General features: G+C 42.0%; 1 protein-coding gene across 1 annotated transcript; it reads left to right on the forward strand.

Annotated features, from left to right (window-relative positions):
- The first annotated feature begins 501 nt into the window (after positions 1-501).
- cpeb1b (cytoplasmic polyadenylation element binding protein 1b) lies at positions 502-14,124 on the forward strand. Its single transcript, XM_008306617.1, has 11 exons — positions 502-622; positions 783-1,004; positions 2,268-2,497; positions 5,577-5,832; positions 5,912-6,025; positions 6,682-6,771; positions 8,117-8,253; positions 10,304-10,502; positions 10,728-10,822; positions 11,244-11,324; positions 12,651-14,124. Exons 1-11 carry the CDS (start codon positions 592-594, stop codon positions 12,759-12,761), a joined length of 1,566 nt encoding a protein of 521 aa, XP_008304839.1. The 5' UTR covers positions 502-591; the 3' UTR covers positions 12,762-14,124.
- Positions 14,125-14,754: the final 630 nt, after the last annotated feature.

Consider the following 14,754-nt stretch of genomic DNA (forward strand, 5'->3'; position numbering starts at 1 on the left):
GGAAGCTTTCCAGGCCTGGAGAGGGAAGGGAGGAGCTGGCGGTGCAAATCGCTCAACATCTGATCAGTCAGCTGCTTCTGCTACAGCAACTCGGTGCACGAACGCTTCTTCAGTGTTGATGTGCAGGAATCACCGACCGCAGGTTTTTAAAATGAAATTCCCTGCACATCCTCGAGTCTGAGATACTTTTTAGTTGTAGTCTGCTGAGTCATTTGCTCCCATGCTGCCTCCCACCATGCCTCTGTAGCTCTGCCCCCCGCCTCCCCTCCTCCCTCCCCCTCCTGCCGCTGTCAGCTCGCTACGGAAACAAGGCGAGACTCAGTAAAGCGGCAGCAACGGCGGCAGTAACAGCAGCTGTCTTCTTCCCGCTGACTCTCGGAGACGTGCTGCGCCTGCCAGAGAGGGGAGAGCACTTCTATCAACAAGCCAATAGCTCCGACAGGAATTTTTCATTACACAGTTGTTAGGCAGCGAGGAAGCAGGGAGGTGGGTGGGGAGGGGGGGAAGCTGATGTCATTAGCAGGGGTGTGCGAGTGCATCAGCAGCCATGTCACATGCTGCTAGGTGGGTCAGTGATGCGGACGGAGATGCATGGCAGTTGCACCGGGCACAGAGGCAGCAGGTTAGCTTTACCACCGGGGCGATGAGGGGAAGTTTGTCTTTTAATGAGATTTCTTTCTTTTCTGACTGACTGAAGCAACTGTTGTGGGGTTTTTTTTGTGGCTGTTTAACACTTCTCCCTCTCTCCTCTCTTTTGCTACATCTGTCGGATCAAAAAAAAGAGTCGGAGCTGGCTGCGGTGGGCAGCAGGAGGATGCTTTTCCCCAACTGTGGCGGCATGCCCGGCTCCCAGGAGATGCCGTCGTCCAGGGGCCCGCTGGGTGTCTCAGACCTGGGCCTGGGCCTCCAGTCCCTCAGTCTGTCCGGCTGGGACCGACCCTGGAGCAGCCAGGAGACGGACACTCACACCTCCCCGTCGCATGTTCAGACCAGCTCACCTTCCAGTAAGTACCTGGATATGTTTAAATCACAGCTGAACTTGTGGTGGGGTTTCACCCAAGAGTTTGTTTGCTCTCCTCACCCCTCCCTCATTTACTTGTCGATACCGTAACGTCTTTCCTGATTTAACGTAGCGCTCGTTAATATTAAAATCCGTGTTGGTTAACAGCAGCCTGTCTGTGTGTGGGAACAGGCTGTAGCGTCACCAGGGAGGATGATGTGGCAGTTTTGCTTTGCTGCATCTCTAGAAATCCAGCAGGCACAAAAACAAGCCGGTGAAGCTACTTTCCTTTCCCCAAAACCCCGATCATGTTGCCCCACAGTCTAGTTCTAAACGTGTACCGATTACCTGTTGATCAAACTTGTAATGCTGGAATTGTGGCAGAAGGCTGAGCGTGCAGGTTTGGTTACAAAACTGCAGAGACATTACATAAATGCTCATATTTAAGGTGCTGCACAGTTCTGAGATGAGCGTCTCTCTTTATCAACGGTTACAAAGACGCCCCATTTAGTCGTGACCCATTTGAAGCGCTGTAGTTTTACCGCTGCATATACAAACCGACCCGGCAAAAAACTTCATTTGGAGCTTTCTAAACTGGGCCCTGCAACAAAGTGGGACAGAGCTTTTGAATGCGGCCTGCAGCTGAATAATCCCCTCAGAGCCTCATGTTCACTGTTACAGGCCGCGCAGCAACATACCTGTCACTGCTGCCAGCTGACTCACTTTGTTATGGGGAGGAAGCAAGACGCTGGTTAACACTTGAAGAATCGCTGCTGGTTTGGAAAAGGCGATGGTGAATCAGGGGTGGGGGGGTGGCGGCGTGGCGTCTGTGGCGAGATCATGTTTCAAATTAATAGCAGTCGAGTTACAAACATGTCAGATGTAAAAGTGAAAAATAGCTTCAAGTGTCGACTCGTTGGGCGTTTGCTGTTGGCAGCACAGCGTCAGGAACCTTCTGCTACAAGTAATGTTCATTCTTTTTTTGGATACTTTTACTTGTGATAAATCAATGTGCATCTGCAGATTCAGCACAAAAACCTTATTCTCCTTACTTGGCTCATGAAGCTGCAAAATGGATTCCCTTATAAAATAAACAGCAAATTTTAGTAGATTTGTTCTTTGGCATCCCTCCTAATGAAATGACACGTCTTGGTAGATGGAGAACACTTATTCTTCAGTTTGCTGAGACACAGAACAAGCGAAGGGTGACTAAATGACAATACCATGTGAGCAAGATTGTTAATAGTGTAATTCTCCTGTTCCCCAGTGCTTGGGATGCTCAACAGCCCCTTCAATAGCATCCTTGGGAAGCCCCCAGGCTACATGCCCCCTGAGTCTATGAGCATGACTGTTGACTTCCTGGAGAAGTTCCCCGGCATGGCTCGCATGGCAAACCGGATGGACTCGAGCTCCTTCTTGGACTCCCGCTCCAGTAGCCCCGAAGACTCGGAAACCAGTGGCTTCAGCTCGGGCTCAGACCACCTCTGCGACATGCTGGTGAGTGATTCTTAATCTGTGAGTCTCAAACTTCCCATTTATTGTTCAAATTTACTCTACCATCCAAAAACAGTCACGGCGGTTTGCTGACCTGCAGATACCATAAATGATCTAATAGTAATTTTTTTAGGAAGCATATCACGGTTTTCATATCTGCTCCTGCTTTAATTTGCTTTTCATGTTGTAAATGTAAACTCAACACTTCCTGCGTCAATGTGTCTTGTACATTTCAGGTAATTCCAACACCTCAAAAGATAAAATAAACAAAACCATCCAGTCCCAGATTGATGTTTGGTTTGTTTGTTTGTTTTTTAATGGCCAACACCAGTATGTGAAGAACAGGTTGTCCAGTGGCCTATTATATAATGCAGATATCGTGCTGTGTTTTCTGTTTAAAATACAGCAATAATATAGCTACAAATGAGAAAACTTAAGTGAATGTTTCTTTAACACTCACATTAAGTAGATCTGGGTTGTGCTCATTTTAAATAATAAAAAAAACAAACCTGATGTCCTAAAGTAACCAAAAATGGGACTTTTTTTTTTTAAAAGTACTGTTTAAAAACTGCATTTATCAGCAGATGGCAGCATATTCTGATACTGGTCTGGTATTGATGTTGCCATTATTCGTATTGCCACTGTTACCAGTGTGCTGTGCTGCTGTTTATGGTTTTATCTTGGCTTGTGTGTCTCTGCTCATCTAGTAACACTAAAGCGTGATTTATATTTCTGCATTGAAATTATGCAGTAGGTAGTCTGACCTGCACATCCTCAGAAGTAACTTCATGTTGTGCTGATGCAAAACCACAACAACTGGTTCACTTAGTAGTAATGCATCCTGTTTACGTGGCATATTGATTTGTGCAAATATAATGCTTCTGTAAAATAAAAGTAATATGGGATTGACTATAGTGGTATCTGTCTTGCTCTTAATGCAAATGCAATAGTCAGTATTCTCTCAGTGTAGCTGTATGCCTTTTTGTTTTTGTTTGTTGCAGGGACTGCACACAATTTACAGTAATTGCACCAAAAACGGCTAGCAGCTAGTTTATAACTGTCCCTGGACAGGTACGAAAAGTAAAACCACAGAATAATAAAGCAACACGATACCGAAAAGCCCATCAGTGCGAAATTAATACAATCAGTAAATATAATAGACAATCACTGGCGGGGACAGTTTGTGCGGACTTCAGCCCGACATTAAGGCTGGTTTTAAACACTGCAAAGAGTTATGAAAACAACCTTTCTCACTTAAAGCTGTGGGAAAGTGGAACCCCAACAGTCTTTGTATGGACTCAGCTGGCTCTAACGTCTTCTCTTTTCTGCAGTATTTTTGCTAAAAAGCTTATTTTTTTTGGCTTCAACTTCAGCACGATCTGCTCTGTTTGCTCCGCAGTGTTTCAGTGATGTAATTGCAGAGCAACACAGACCAGCACACAAGTATGTGCTGACAATTTGCATTGGCTACGGTCTAAGATTCATATAAATTCAACGCAAGAATATAAATCAAGCTTAAGTCGCTGTGTTTCGCCAAGTTCTTCCCTAATTTTAGGCTTTAGTTTATAGGCCTGATGAGCTGTTGATCTTCAAGTGCCGGTTATCTCAAAATGGCATCTAATCCGACTGATTAATCCATCTATCACTGCTGCCGTCATGCAGCGTTTATGGCTAATGACCTCTATGTTGTTGAGTATCTGTTAAACTGAACTATTGATCAAACTTGCCAATTTCTTGTATTTTTGGTGTGAAGCTGTTAACGGTTTCTTCACAGATGCTTTTGTCTTCCAGTAAGAGTTTTCTGGTAGGTTTTTGCTGTGAAACATCTGAGGTGTTGCGTTTCACTGAGGGCAAAATAACAGAACCTGGTGGGGGGAAAATGGTAAATGAAAGAAAATTAATTTCTTAAATGAACTGTATTTATGTATCTGGCAACTTGAAATAGATTTTTTTTTGCAGTGTCTTTGGTACCAAAGCTCTAAATAACAATGAGTTTCTCACAGCAAAGTGTAACACTGAACCACAAAAAGCTTTTTGCTCCGGTCATATTTTTACTTGCTGTGGGCCCATTTTCACTGCAATACAAAGTCCTGCATCTCTGTGGAAATGGCACAACGATGGCAACTGAAGTGTTTTGTCCAATACGACCATTATGATCCCATAAGTCATAATGGAAAATATTATTTTTGAGTTTCATTAAATACTTAAACCGGGGGGGGGACCTGGAATATACTTTCTTTTCTATATTTTTTTTAATACAGTATTGGTTTAAAAAAAAAAAAAAATCACTTTGCATTTTACTGATGTATTGCTCCCTATATTTTAACATGTCTCCTGTGTGAACACAGCCTGCAGTTCAGCCTAGTCCAGTCAAAAAGTCCCTGAGTTTTTGTCAGTATGCTGTAGGTTGTAGCTGAGTCAGTAATGGCTACATGGTTGTGCCAAGGAACGCAGAATTGTTATATTTGAAAATGTGGTTACTGCAAATGGCATATTTTTTAGCAAAAGTTTAAACGAGACATGTAGGACAAAGGGATTTCGATAAAATATCGTGATTTTAAGTTTGTCGTTTCCAATCAAGCAGCATGTGATAGATGAACGTTTACAGGACTGATGGAACATTGAAAATCCAGTTATCTCTGTTGAATGGTGCAATATTGTTGTTTTTCTTCTAAGACATGCTTTTTAAATCTACCGGTAAGGTTTAGAGCAGGGGTGGCCAATCCTGGTCCTTGAGGGCCACAGTCCTGCATGTTTTAGATGTTTCTCTCTTCCAACACACCTGATTCAAATGATCAGCTCATCATCAAGCGCTGCAGAAACCTGATAACGATCCTGATCATTTGAATCGGGTGTTTTGGAAGAGGGAAACATCTAAAACATGCAGGATTGTGGCCCTCAAGGACCAGGATTGCACACCCCTGGTTTAGAGAGTTGAGACCATTTCTGTTGCACAGATGTCTGCATTTCTTTCACGATTGTCAGCTTTTATTCTTCACACAGCGTAAAAAAAAAAAGACTTAATCAGGTCAGTCCCTGCCTCCGTCAACAGTCAGTTGTCTGGACTTGTCTTTCTCTGCAGTCGACTCTGCGGATTTCCCCTCCCCTGCCTTATCTGGCATCAAACATGCAGAAGGATCTGCTGCGTCTGGGCTCCCGTCTGGACCCCCAGGATACCAGCTCCCCTCTGACCCCGCCGCCCAGCGTCAGCCCTGCCTCCTCAGCCATTTCCCGTCGCTGGCGCACCGGCTCTCCGTGGCCCGGCGCCGACATGCTCGACCAGTCGGATGACGCGTTCAGCATTGAGCGGGAGGCTCGTCTGCACCGTCAGGCTGCAGGTACACTCACTACAGACTATTGGATGATGATGGGAACAAGCCTTGAATCTTGGCTAAGCTCTTCTTCTGCTCTCATCAGCTGTGAATGAGGCCACATTCACCTGGAGCGGTCAGCTGCCTCCCAGAAACAACAAGGACCCTCTGTACTCCTGCAAGGTCTTTCTTGGAGGCGTTCCCTGGGACATCACAGAAGGTAACTGCTCTATTTGCGCAACACTAGAATTGTCCACTTAATGCATCATAGATTCTCATTTTCCTACATTTTACAGTGAAATTTGTCTAATCAAGATACAAACATGCCTAAATCACGCCTCCATATTCTAGTGGTTTCAAATAAATGTTGCAGCTGGATGTGCTCCATGAAAGAGTTAACAGAAATGCTTTGAAAGCCACTTTTGCACATCAGACAACAGTGTCTCTTCACATCAGGACAAACCAGACGAGGTGCTGACGGGCAAAATCTATCATGTTGTACTCTGCAGTCAGTAAACAAAATCTGAGTTTTATTCCTTCTGCGGTTGTCAGGTCATTCTTAATTTAGCAACATGTCTGTAAACATGGTAGTCTAAGGATTTAAATTTCTACGATTGTTCATCAAGGAAATGCATATATTAAATATGTAGTGTGTTACAACACTTTAAACACCCTTTATTTTATTATGGCTTGACACAATTTATTTCCATTTAACAGAAATTCTATTTTATTTATTGTATTTTGTCACCTTTTTTACAACTCTCCAGTTTGCAGATCTGAACTGCACCTATAAAAACTAGAAATTTGTCACTTTATTTAAGCAAGCCTTACTGACACACAGACATCTGCTAAATGTACATTGTCACCTCATTTCAGCTGGCCTGATCAACACCTTCAGCGGCTATGGGCCTCTGACCGTGGAGTGGCCGGGTAAGGATGGAAAACATCCCCGCTGTCCTCCCAAAGGTAATGTGGCCAAAGGTAATGACGAGCTGGTAGGATACATTAAATTCCTTCCTGGTTTTAGGGTGGCACTGTGGTGACAACGTGGTGGTGAGTTTAACCGTCGGTCCTCTAGAGCCACTAAGAATGGTGATTCTGGGCTTAACGGGGGCAAAAAAACCAAGGTGCTATGATCTGGGAGTGGACATAGGGGAGATGTACCTCATTAGCTCGGCGCTAAATGCCAGTTTGTAGCTGGTTTTGTAACATGGTTGGACTGTCAGACTTTACGATCAGTGGTCATGTGATGTGCTGCCACAGCTCAGCAGATCAAATTTTATCCGAATTTAGATTGGTTTTAAGCAATTTAATGCTGCTGATTGTATAAAAATCAACTTGTTGCAATATTTTCTTTTAGTTGAACTGTTGCTCTTTGGGTCAGTTTGGTCAAGTTTGTAATCCCGACCGCTGTTTTCACCGTAGAGTCATAACTTTTAGCTGCATTTCAGGTGTTTCTTTTACCTTGAACCATTTGTTTAAGCTTTATTCACTACTTTAAAAAAAAAAATTCATACATGTATTTTGCTGGAAAACTGAAAATGGATAGAAATACTCAGTTTATCATATTTTCAATTTTTACCTGTTTAATTGAAATTTCTGCATCACTTTGCACTACAAATTAAACCCAATTAGCAACTTCTAACTAGACTTCTCTGCAAACTTCAACTAGTTTTCACAAGTTTTCTGTTGCCGCATTTAATGCCGTTTAGCACCTTTTTTTTTTTCTACAAATGTGACCAATTTAAAGTGCTTTGCTGATGATTAACATGCTGCAGTCTTTCAGTGTACCTTCTGCAGATTACCATTATGCAGTGGAATAAAAAAACAATCTAATCCAATCTAATAACAGAAATACAATGCTAACAGCACTCAGTCACTAGTGAGGCTAACAGCCAGTCGACGATGGGTGCAGTGTTCTCAAACAGGATCTAGTGCCTCAACAAGTTCACAGAAGTACAACAACCATAAGACACAAGGAGGCACATGAGCAGGGCTGGCAACAGATCACTGCTGAATGCTGGTCTGCTGGCATTTTATATCCTCCTGGTGGCTCCTGGTTGGTGGTCAGCCTTCTCCAGCACAGGTGGACAAAATCACATCAGCTCAATCACTTCCTGCTGCAGGGTAACCTGAGGGCTGCAGTGCAGACACACTCACTCACTCACACACACCTACTGAGAAGAGGGAGATGGAGTTCCTCAGAATATGGCGGCGGCCGTAACAAATACATTGTCACACAGATCACGAGGGGGCATATGGTAATCAAAGTGCCTCTTGACCATCAAAGTATTTTTCTATGTGCCTTAAGGTTACGTGTACCTGGTGTTTGAGAACGAGAAGTCTGTGCGAGCGCTGCTTCATGCCTGCACCTTGGACCCATTTCACCCTGAAGACAGCAGAGAGTACTACTTCAAGATGTCCAGCCGCAGAATGCGATGCAAGGATGTAAGTAGAAACCCAGCAAGACACACTTATGCACTGCACTATACAGCTGCTTACATATCCAGCACATAGAGTTGGATTAATGCTTAACCCAACACTAGGTATTAATGTCCCGTCAGAATTGTGTAAACTCTAAAATGAAATGGCTGCACAGTAAGGATGGTCTCAAAAGGCAAAAATGAGCTTTGTGATTGATTACAAACAATATGGATGACTTTACTGTAGATGGTTTTACCTAATAAACTGGTAACTTGATGTACATATATTTGGAATCTGTAGAGGCTCAGTTGCAAAAACTGTGAAACCAACTCAAACAGCACTACATCAAATTCAGTCTGAATGTTTCCCTGCTGACTATAAATCACATGAGTTTGCTGAGTTTCTGGACAGTAGAGCTGTTTATTGATTCTAGTTTCACTGTAGCACCAAGAATCAAGCTGTTTAGATTATACACATCATTTGACAGAAGGCTAATGGGTAGCAATTTTGATCATTAACTGGTGAAATCCTTATTTGCTGCTTCTGTTTTCTGTCATTTTTGTTCTTGATGAATTGACAGTTTGCATGAATCTTTGGTTTTAGTTTGAAGTTTCTGATCCGGAACATCTGTCACCAAGACTTCTGTCTTTGTGCAAGATGTGTTTTGCAATTAGGCTTTAGCATTGAGAACCGGTTCCAACTTGAAACGGATCCCAAATTCTGATTCCACAGTAATCATGAGGAACTTAATGTTGATTCAATAAATTAGCTTACACTAGTTTATATACAACCCACTGCAAACACCTGCCAACTATCTACTGCTATCTGTGCTGTTAGTCATGTGAGCTAAAAGCCTGAGCATCTTCTGTCTAATGCATTTGTCTTAATAAAGCATGAGTTGCTTTATTAGCAGATAGACAACACGAGTTGTGTGATTGCCTTGTAACAAAAATGCTTTATAAGGACAGGTGAGGTTGCACTATCATTACTGTAAAGTAGCTGAATTGAAGCCCAAAATATTCAAGAAACCAATTTGCATGTGTCCTGTTTAATGTTTTTATTGTATGTGTTTAAGGCTGAGACGGCAATTCCTGGCATCCCAAACTACCTTCTCCCAATGGACACAAAGTGACCTTGATCTATCCTTGATAAACAGCGTTTCACACATTAAGAATGCAGGAGAGCCCCACAGCAGCACACATGGACAGGGAATCCTAATTTTATTTGACAGCAAACACAACAGACTTTCAGTTGCAAATCTGCTCATCGAGGCTCTTTGCAGCTGATTAAAGTACCTTCACTGCCCTCGTAGTGACGCTTTACTGCAACAGCACCGTGATTCTTCCACACACCAGAAGAAACTCGCTTCACCCACATATGTACGTCAGTGCCGCCTTTGAAGTACAAAAAGTTACTATAATAATTCATATAATCAGTGTTTAACTTGATGGAAGTACTAATACCATGTTGAAGTGTGAAATAGAATTAGGAAAACTTACCCCCGTGTAAAAAGTAAAGTACACAATGCAAAAAAAAAATGTATCTTGTCACTGTTATAATGCAGTATGTTACGTCAATTATTACTCATGAAATAATGTAAAAGCAAGATTTTACTGTTGTAATAATAACCTTCTGCCCTTCAAAGAATTTGAATTAAATCATAAAGAACTGGAATTAATGAGCACAGTGAGAATTAATAATATACAAATGATCGCAAACACCATTGCAGTTGTCGTGCTTTTGTATTATGACAAAAAAAAGACCGAAAAAAAAAGCCCTGTTTGCTCTGTCCAACAAGCAAAATTGTTATGCTTCAAGATAACAAACTATACAATGGTGTTGCAGGGTCTGTAGTGTTTAATGTAGGTGGTGTTTTTCTATAGCTACTTGTGTTTGCACTATAAAACATAAAGGCTGTAAATTGGACTCGTAGGAAACCTTTAAACTGACATTCCAGTAGCATCTTCACCAGAACTTTAGTGTCATTACTCAAACCAAAATACTGGTACTACAAACCTTACTCTCCATCTGAAGTGAAGATCTTAGACTCCTGCACCTCTTGTCCGTCCTACAGGTGCAGGTGATACCGTGGGTGATCTCTGACAGTAACTACGTGCGCTGCCCTGCTCAGCGTCTGGACCCCAGTAAGACGGTGTTTGTCGGTGCGCTGCACGGGATGCTGAACGCCGAGGCGCTGGCCAGCATCATGAACGACCTGTTCGGAGGCGTCATGTATGCCGGCATCGACACGGACAAGCACAAGTACCCCATAGGTGAGGCTGCAAGTAGCCGTTTATGATCTGAGTTTAGCGAGGAACGTAGAGACGCAATTCAGCTTTGTAGACGTCATGTTGTTGACTAATGTTCAGAATGAATAAGCAGAGTTTAGTAAACCCTTCTTATTAATATCTGCAGCTTTGATTTCCTTTTGTGCTCAGGTTTCATCTTTAACTCCAGCCTTTTGTACATTTTACACGTCTGTCTTTTCCTGTTTACAGGCTCTGGACGTGTCACTTTCAACAATCAGCGCAGTTACCTGAAGGCTGTTTCTGCAGCGTTTGTGGAGATAAAAACACCCAAGTTTACAAAGAAGGTACGAAGATGCACGTGTAGTAATCATTGTCATTGTTGCTGCTGTGGAAACCTTAACAGTGGCTCAATAAAGATTCCTTTATTCAGATACAGGATGAAACTCTAGTGTACCGACTACAGAGCTCAGATACACATACACCGTTCAAGACACTGACATAAATTCCAGCATATGTTTAAAGGGAAGTCAGCTGAAACGGCTCTTGTGACAGATTGCACAAATGTAAAAATTGTGGAATAAATAAGTACTATTGCATATTTTTTTTAGGACTAAAACCCAACTGAGAATACAAATATCTGCCTGTAAAAGTGACATACAAGACAAAAAGTTGAAAAACCCGGTTTAAGTTTTTCTTTTCATTTTAAAGTTTTCCTGTGCACTGCTTCGACTGCTGCAAACTGACCACTCTGGCTTTTACCCTCAGGTTCAGATTGACCCCTACCTGGAAGACTCCATGTGTCAAGTTTGCCTTCGCCAACCTGGACCTTTCTTCTGCAGAGACCAGGTCAGTGGAAGCTCCTGTTTCTACAAGTCTTTGACTTGTTAAGCAGCTGTTGAGTTCAGTTTTAGTCCAGCAGTTTTTGTAAGGTCTTACTCTGCACCAGATTACCACGAAAATGTATTTATGCTCCCTGAGGAAGAGGAACTTGTTTGAGTCTTTACTACACGTAAACATTTTGTTTTCTACCGCAGATGTTGGAAAAACTGGTTAATATTTTTGAAAAACTCCCAGCTTGTGTATCTTGTCACCTTGAGGTGAAGGTTTAAGGCAAGATGATTTATTGGACCTTTTAAAGCACATAGCAAGAGCTGAATAATACTAATATTTTTGATAATACATTTTAATCACAATTTAAAACAGTGAAACTGGCAAATCACAAGCTGCAATTTAGGGTGTTGTGCGTCATCTGATCCAGGGTTTATACTGCTGTGTGAATGACTTGACACATATTTTACCTCAGTTGTCATACCTAGTTGCACCATTAGGTGGAGCCCCTTTCAAATATTGCAGTGACCAAAGGAGGCAGGAAGTTAAGTGTTGGAAAGCAGAGAGCCTTGTGGAGATTTAACTAGTAAAGGAGCACCACGACAAAGACTTATGTGAGGCTTAATGATATTAAGCCAGCACATGTTTTAATTCAAGTTGGCTTCAATAGCTATACTGTTTAGCAATTGATTAATATTCCTGCTCACATTCTGTAAATTATCTAAATTTGCAACACAAAACTTGAAATATTCACACATGATTTACATGTTAACATGTATAGCATTTCTGGTTGCAGTTAAATGTGCTAAATAAATTAGATTTTGAACACATGATGGTGAATGTAAACAAAAGGTCCGGATTAAGTTCATAGAGCTGAATTAAAAATCACCTTGATCAGCTTGATCTGAAGATCAGGCTCCGAGCATCGGGTTTTGTTGTATTGTTAATGCCCATGAAGACACTGTCTGACTTTAGTGTAGTGACATCACTACATTTCAGCAAATAGCTTGGTAAGTACATGATAGAAACAATCAAGAATACAACACCTAAGATCCAAGTTGTAGTAGAATTGTCCTTTTTAACCCTCATTACCTTCAAATTTACTGACATCTTTTATCCTTGCATTCAATTTGATTCCAGCAATTTAAACCTCCAGAAAGTCATAATTAAAATCATTACCCAAGTTTCCATAGCCCTTAAATAAAACTGAACTTAGAGACAATAAACATTGAATGTGGTCAAATTGACCCCACAGATAATAGGAGGGTTAAATTATTATTTTGAGCTTTTTGTGTTTAAGTTCTTTGGAATGACTGAACTGACATGAACCACTGTGACCTCCAGGCCTGCTTCAAGTACTACTGCCGCTCCTGCTGGCACTGGCGGCACTCCATGGACATCCTGAGCAACCACCGGCCCCTCATGCGCAACCAGAAGAACCGGGACTCCAGCTAGACCAGGAGGATCCGGATGCTCTGAAGGGCCAGAAGATGATGAAGCGCCTCTCTTCGGGGCGAAGCTGCCCGCCAAGGAGAACACGAGTGCCGGACGTCCCTCGGGGCACCGCGACACTCCACCAGGCACTGGGGATATCACTGTAGAAAATGTTCACTTTTGCACTTGCTACATTTTTGCTGTTGTTCACAGTGGCACTATGCACAGTGACCTTGTTGGAAGAGACAAGGGGCCCTTCACACTTATGCATTTTCCCAGACTTGTGGCCAGACGGAAAGATGGGAGTCAGCCTAAGGTTAAGAAGTGGATGAAAATGCCATTTCTTTGTTTTTTTTTTCCTCCTTTTTCTTTGTTTTTGTTTACATGTGTTGCATAGTGAAGAGCAATCACGCAAGTCTCATTGCCATTCATTGGCAAATGCCATACAGTGCCTTTAAATTTTTATTTTTTCCCCTCCCTCCCTCCCCCAGTTGGCATCTGTTTTTTCCTGTGCAAGCCAACTGACGTTTCTTACTTTTGAGAGTTGAATGTTGGGCTTCATTTAACCGGTCGCATTTCAGACATTTTTACGCAGTTTTTTACTAATTTGTACACAAACGGTTTTAAGTCATGACATGAAAATTTTGAACAGAATTCTACCAGGCGGCTGTTTATGGGGAAAACCCCCTTTTATTTTTTTTCCCTTATTTTTTTTCTTCGTTCTCATACATTTTTCTGTGGCTGTTAATTTTTCTTTTTTAATTTGCCCTCCCAAATTTCAACTGAATGGGCACAAAACGTTGGATGTACTACTTTAACTTGCTTTGTTGGTCCAGTTGTATTAAATGTGTGTAACGGTAGAACTCAACTGGTAATCCATCGCGTTTTTTCAAGCAACCAGTGGATCCCGTTGAAACTAGAGTGAATGAGTCATTTGACTGTACATAGTTTTGATTTTTGCACTTTTTAATTTGCACGCGTGGAGAGGTGGCAGTGGTTTTTAATCACTTTTGTACATCAGCAGGGGGACACGCCTATGTTAGAACAGCTGCTTGTTTCCTGTTGAATGTAAGAACTTCCACTTAGCTGATGATGATAAATTACCTATCCAGAGCTTGAGTAGACCCCAGTAAACGACCCCATGCTTTCTTATCCCATTTTGCCTTCCTGTTCCAGTTGGACATAAATGCATAATAAGCTGTGTGCCAAAGACAAAGTGTCTTTTCTTTATCCATTAGGTTTGTCATGCTGAGCTTGTTGTCCCTTAGCCCAGCTGCTTTTTAGAGTTTTGAAAGTCTACCTCATTGTGGTCTGCCAAGTTTGCTGCTACTTACAGTTGTGGAGTATGTTCAGATTGGGCACAATAAAGGTGTTTAAGCATTAACAGCAGTGTCTGGACTCTTTACTAATGTAACTGTTGTGTTTTGGAGTTTGTTTGTTTTTTTTTTACTCTTCCACAGGTCATTGCTTGTAGTTTAGAAGTTGTACGTCTCTGAAAGTTGGTTACACATTTGCGATAAGTTTACTGACACTGTTAAGGACCATGTGTATCATGGAAGTCATACGTTTTCAATGACTCCTTTTAACTTAGAATTTTCTGTGGTGGAATGATTGAAACCCATGTGTCACCAAAAAAAAAGTATTTTGGTTCTATCATAGGTTTAATATAGGTCTTCGGAAAATGGGATGAAATCTGCTGGGTCAAAAATTATACACACAGCAACCTAAATGACCAGTTTAGGTGAAGCTGTATCATCATCTTTTCTTAGTGGCGTGGTTTCACTCATGATCGACTACAGCTGGTGACTCCTAAGCCAAGAAGGGGCCGTTTGATACTTACTCAGCCACAAACACTACAATGGTGAAGTCTGAGAAGCTCAGCAAAGATCTAAAAAGCCAAATCACTCAGCTGAACAAGTCAGGAAAGTCACTTGCAGTCATTTCAATGACTCTAAAGATCCTAAACTCATCTTTGCAGAAAACTCTTAAGTATGATACAGTTGTGTCACTGCCA

The sequence above is a fragment of the Stegastes partitus genome, unplaced genomic scaffold, assembly GCF_000690725.1.
Source record: "Stegastes partitus isolate 25-593 unplaced genomic scaffold, Stegastes_partitus-1.0.2 Scaffold3729, whole genome shotgun sequence".
In the NCBI taxonomy this organism is placed as follows: Eukaryota; Metazoa; Chordata; class Actinopteri; family Pomacentridae; genus Stegastes; species Stegastes partitus.

What these genes read in the sequence shown, in the direction of transcription:
- cpeb1b (XM_008306617.1), top strand. Translation starts at nt 592, where the DNA reads ATGGCAGTTGCACCGGGCACAGAGGCAGCAG. An exon ending in TCAGACCAGCTCACCTTCCA is followed by an intron (nt 1,005 to 2,267) that starts GTAAGTACCTGG and finishes CCTGTTCCCCAG; the next exon opens with TGCTTGGGATGCTCAACAGC. An exon ending in TCCCTGGGACATCACAGAAG is followed by an intron (nt 6,026 to 6,681) that starts GTAACTGCTCTA and finishes ACCTCATTTCAG; the next exon opens with CTGGCCTGATCAACACCTTC.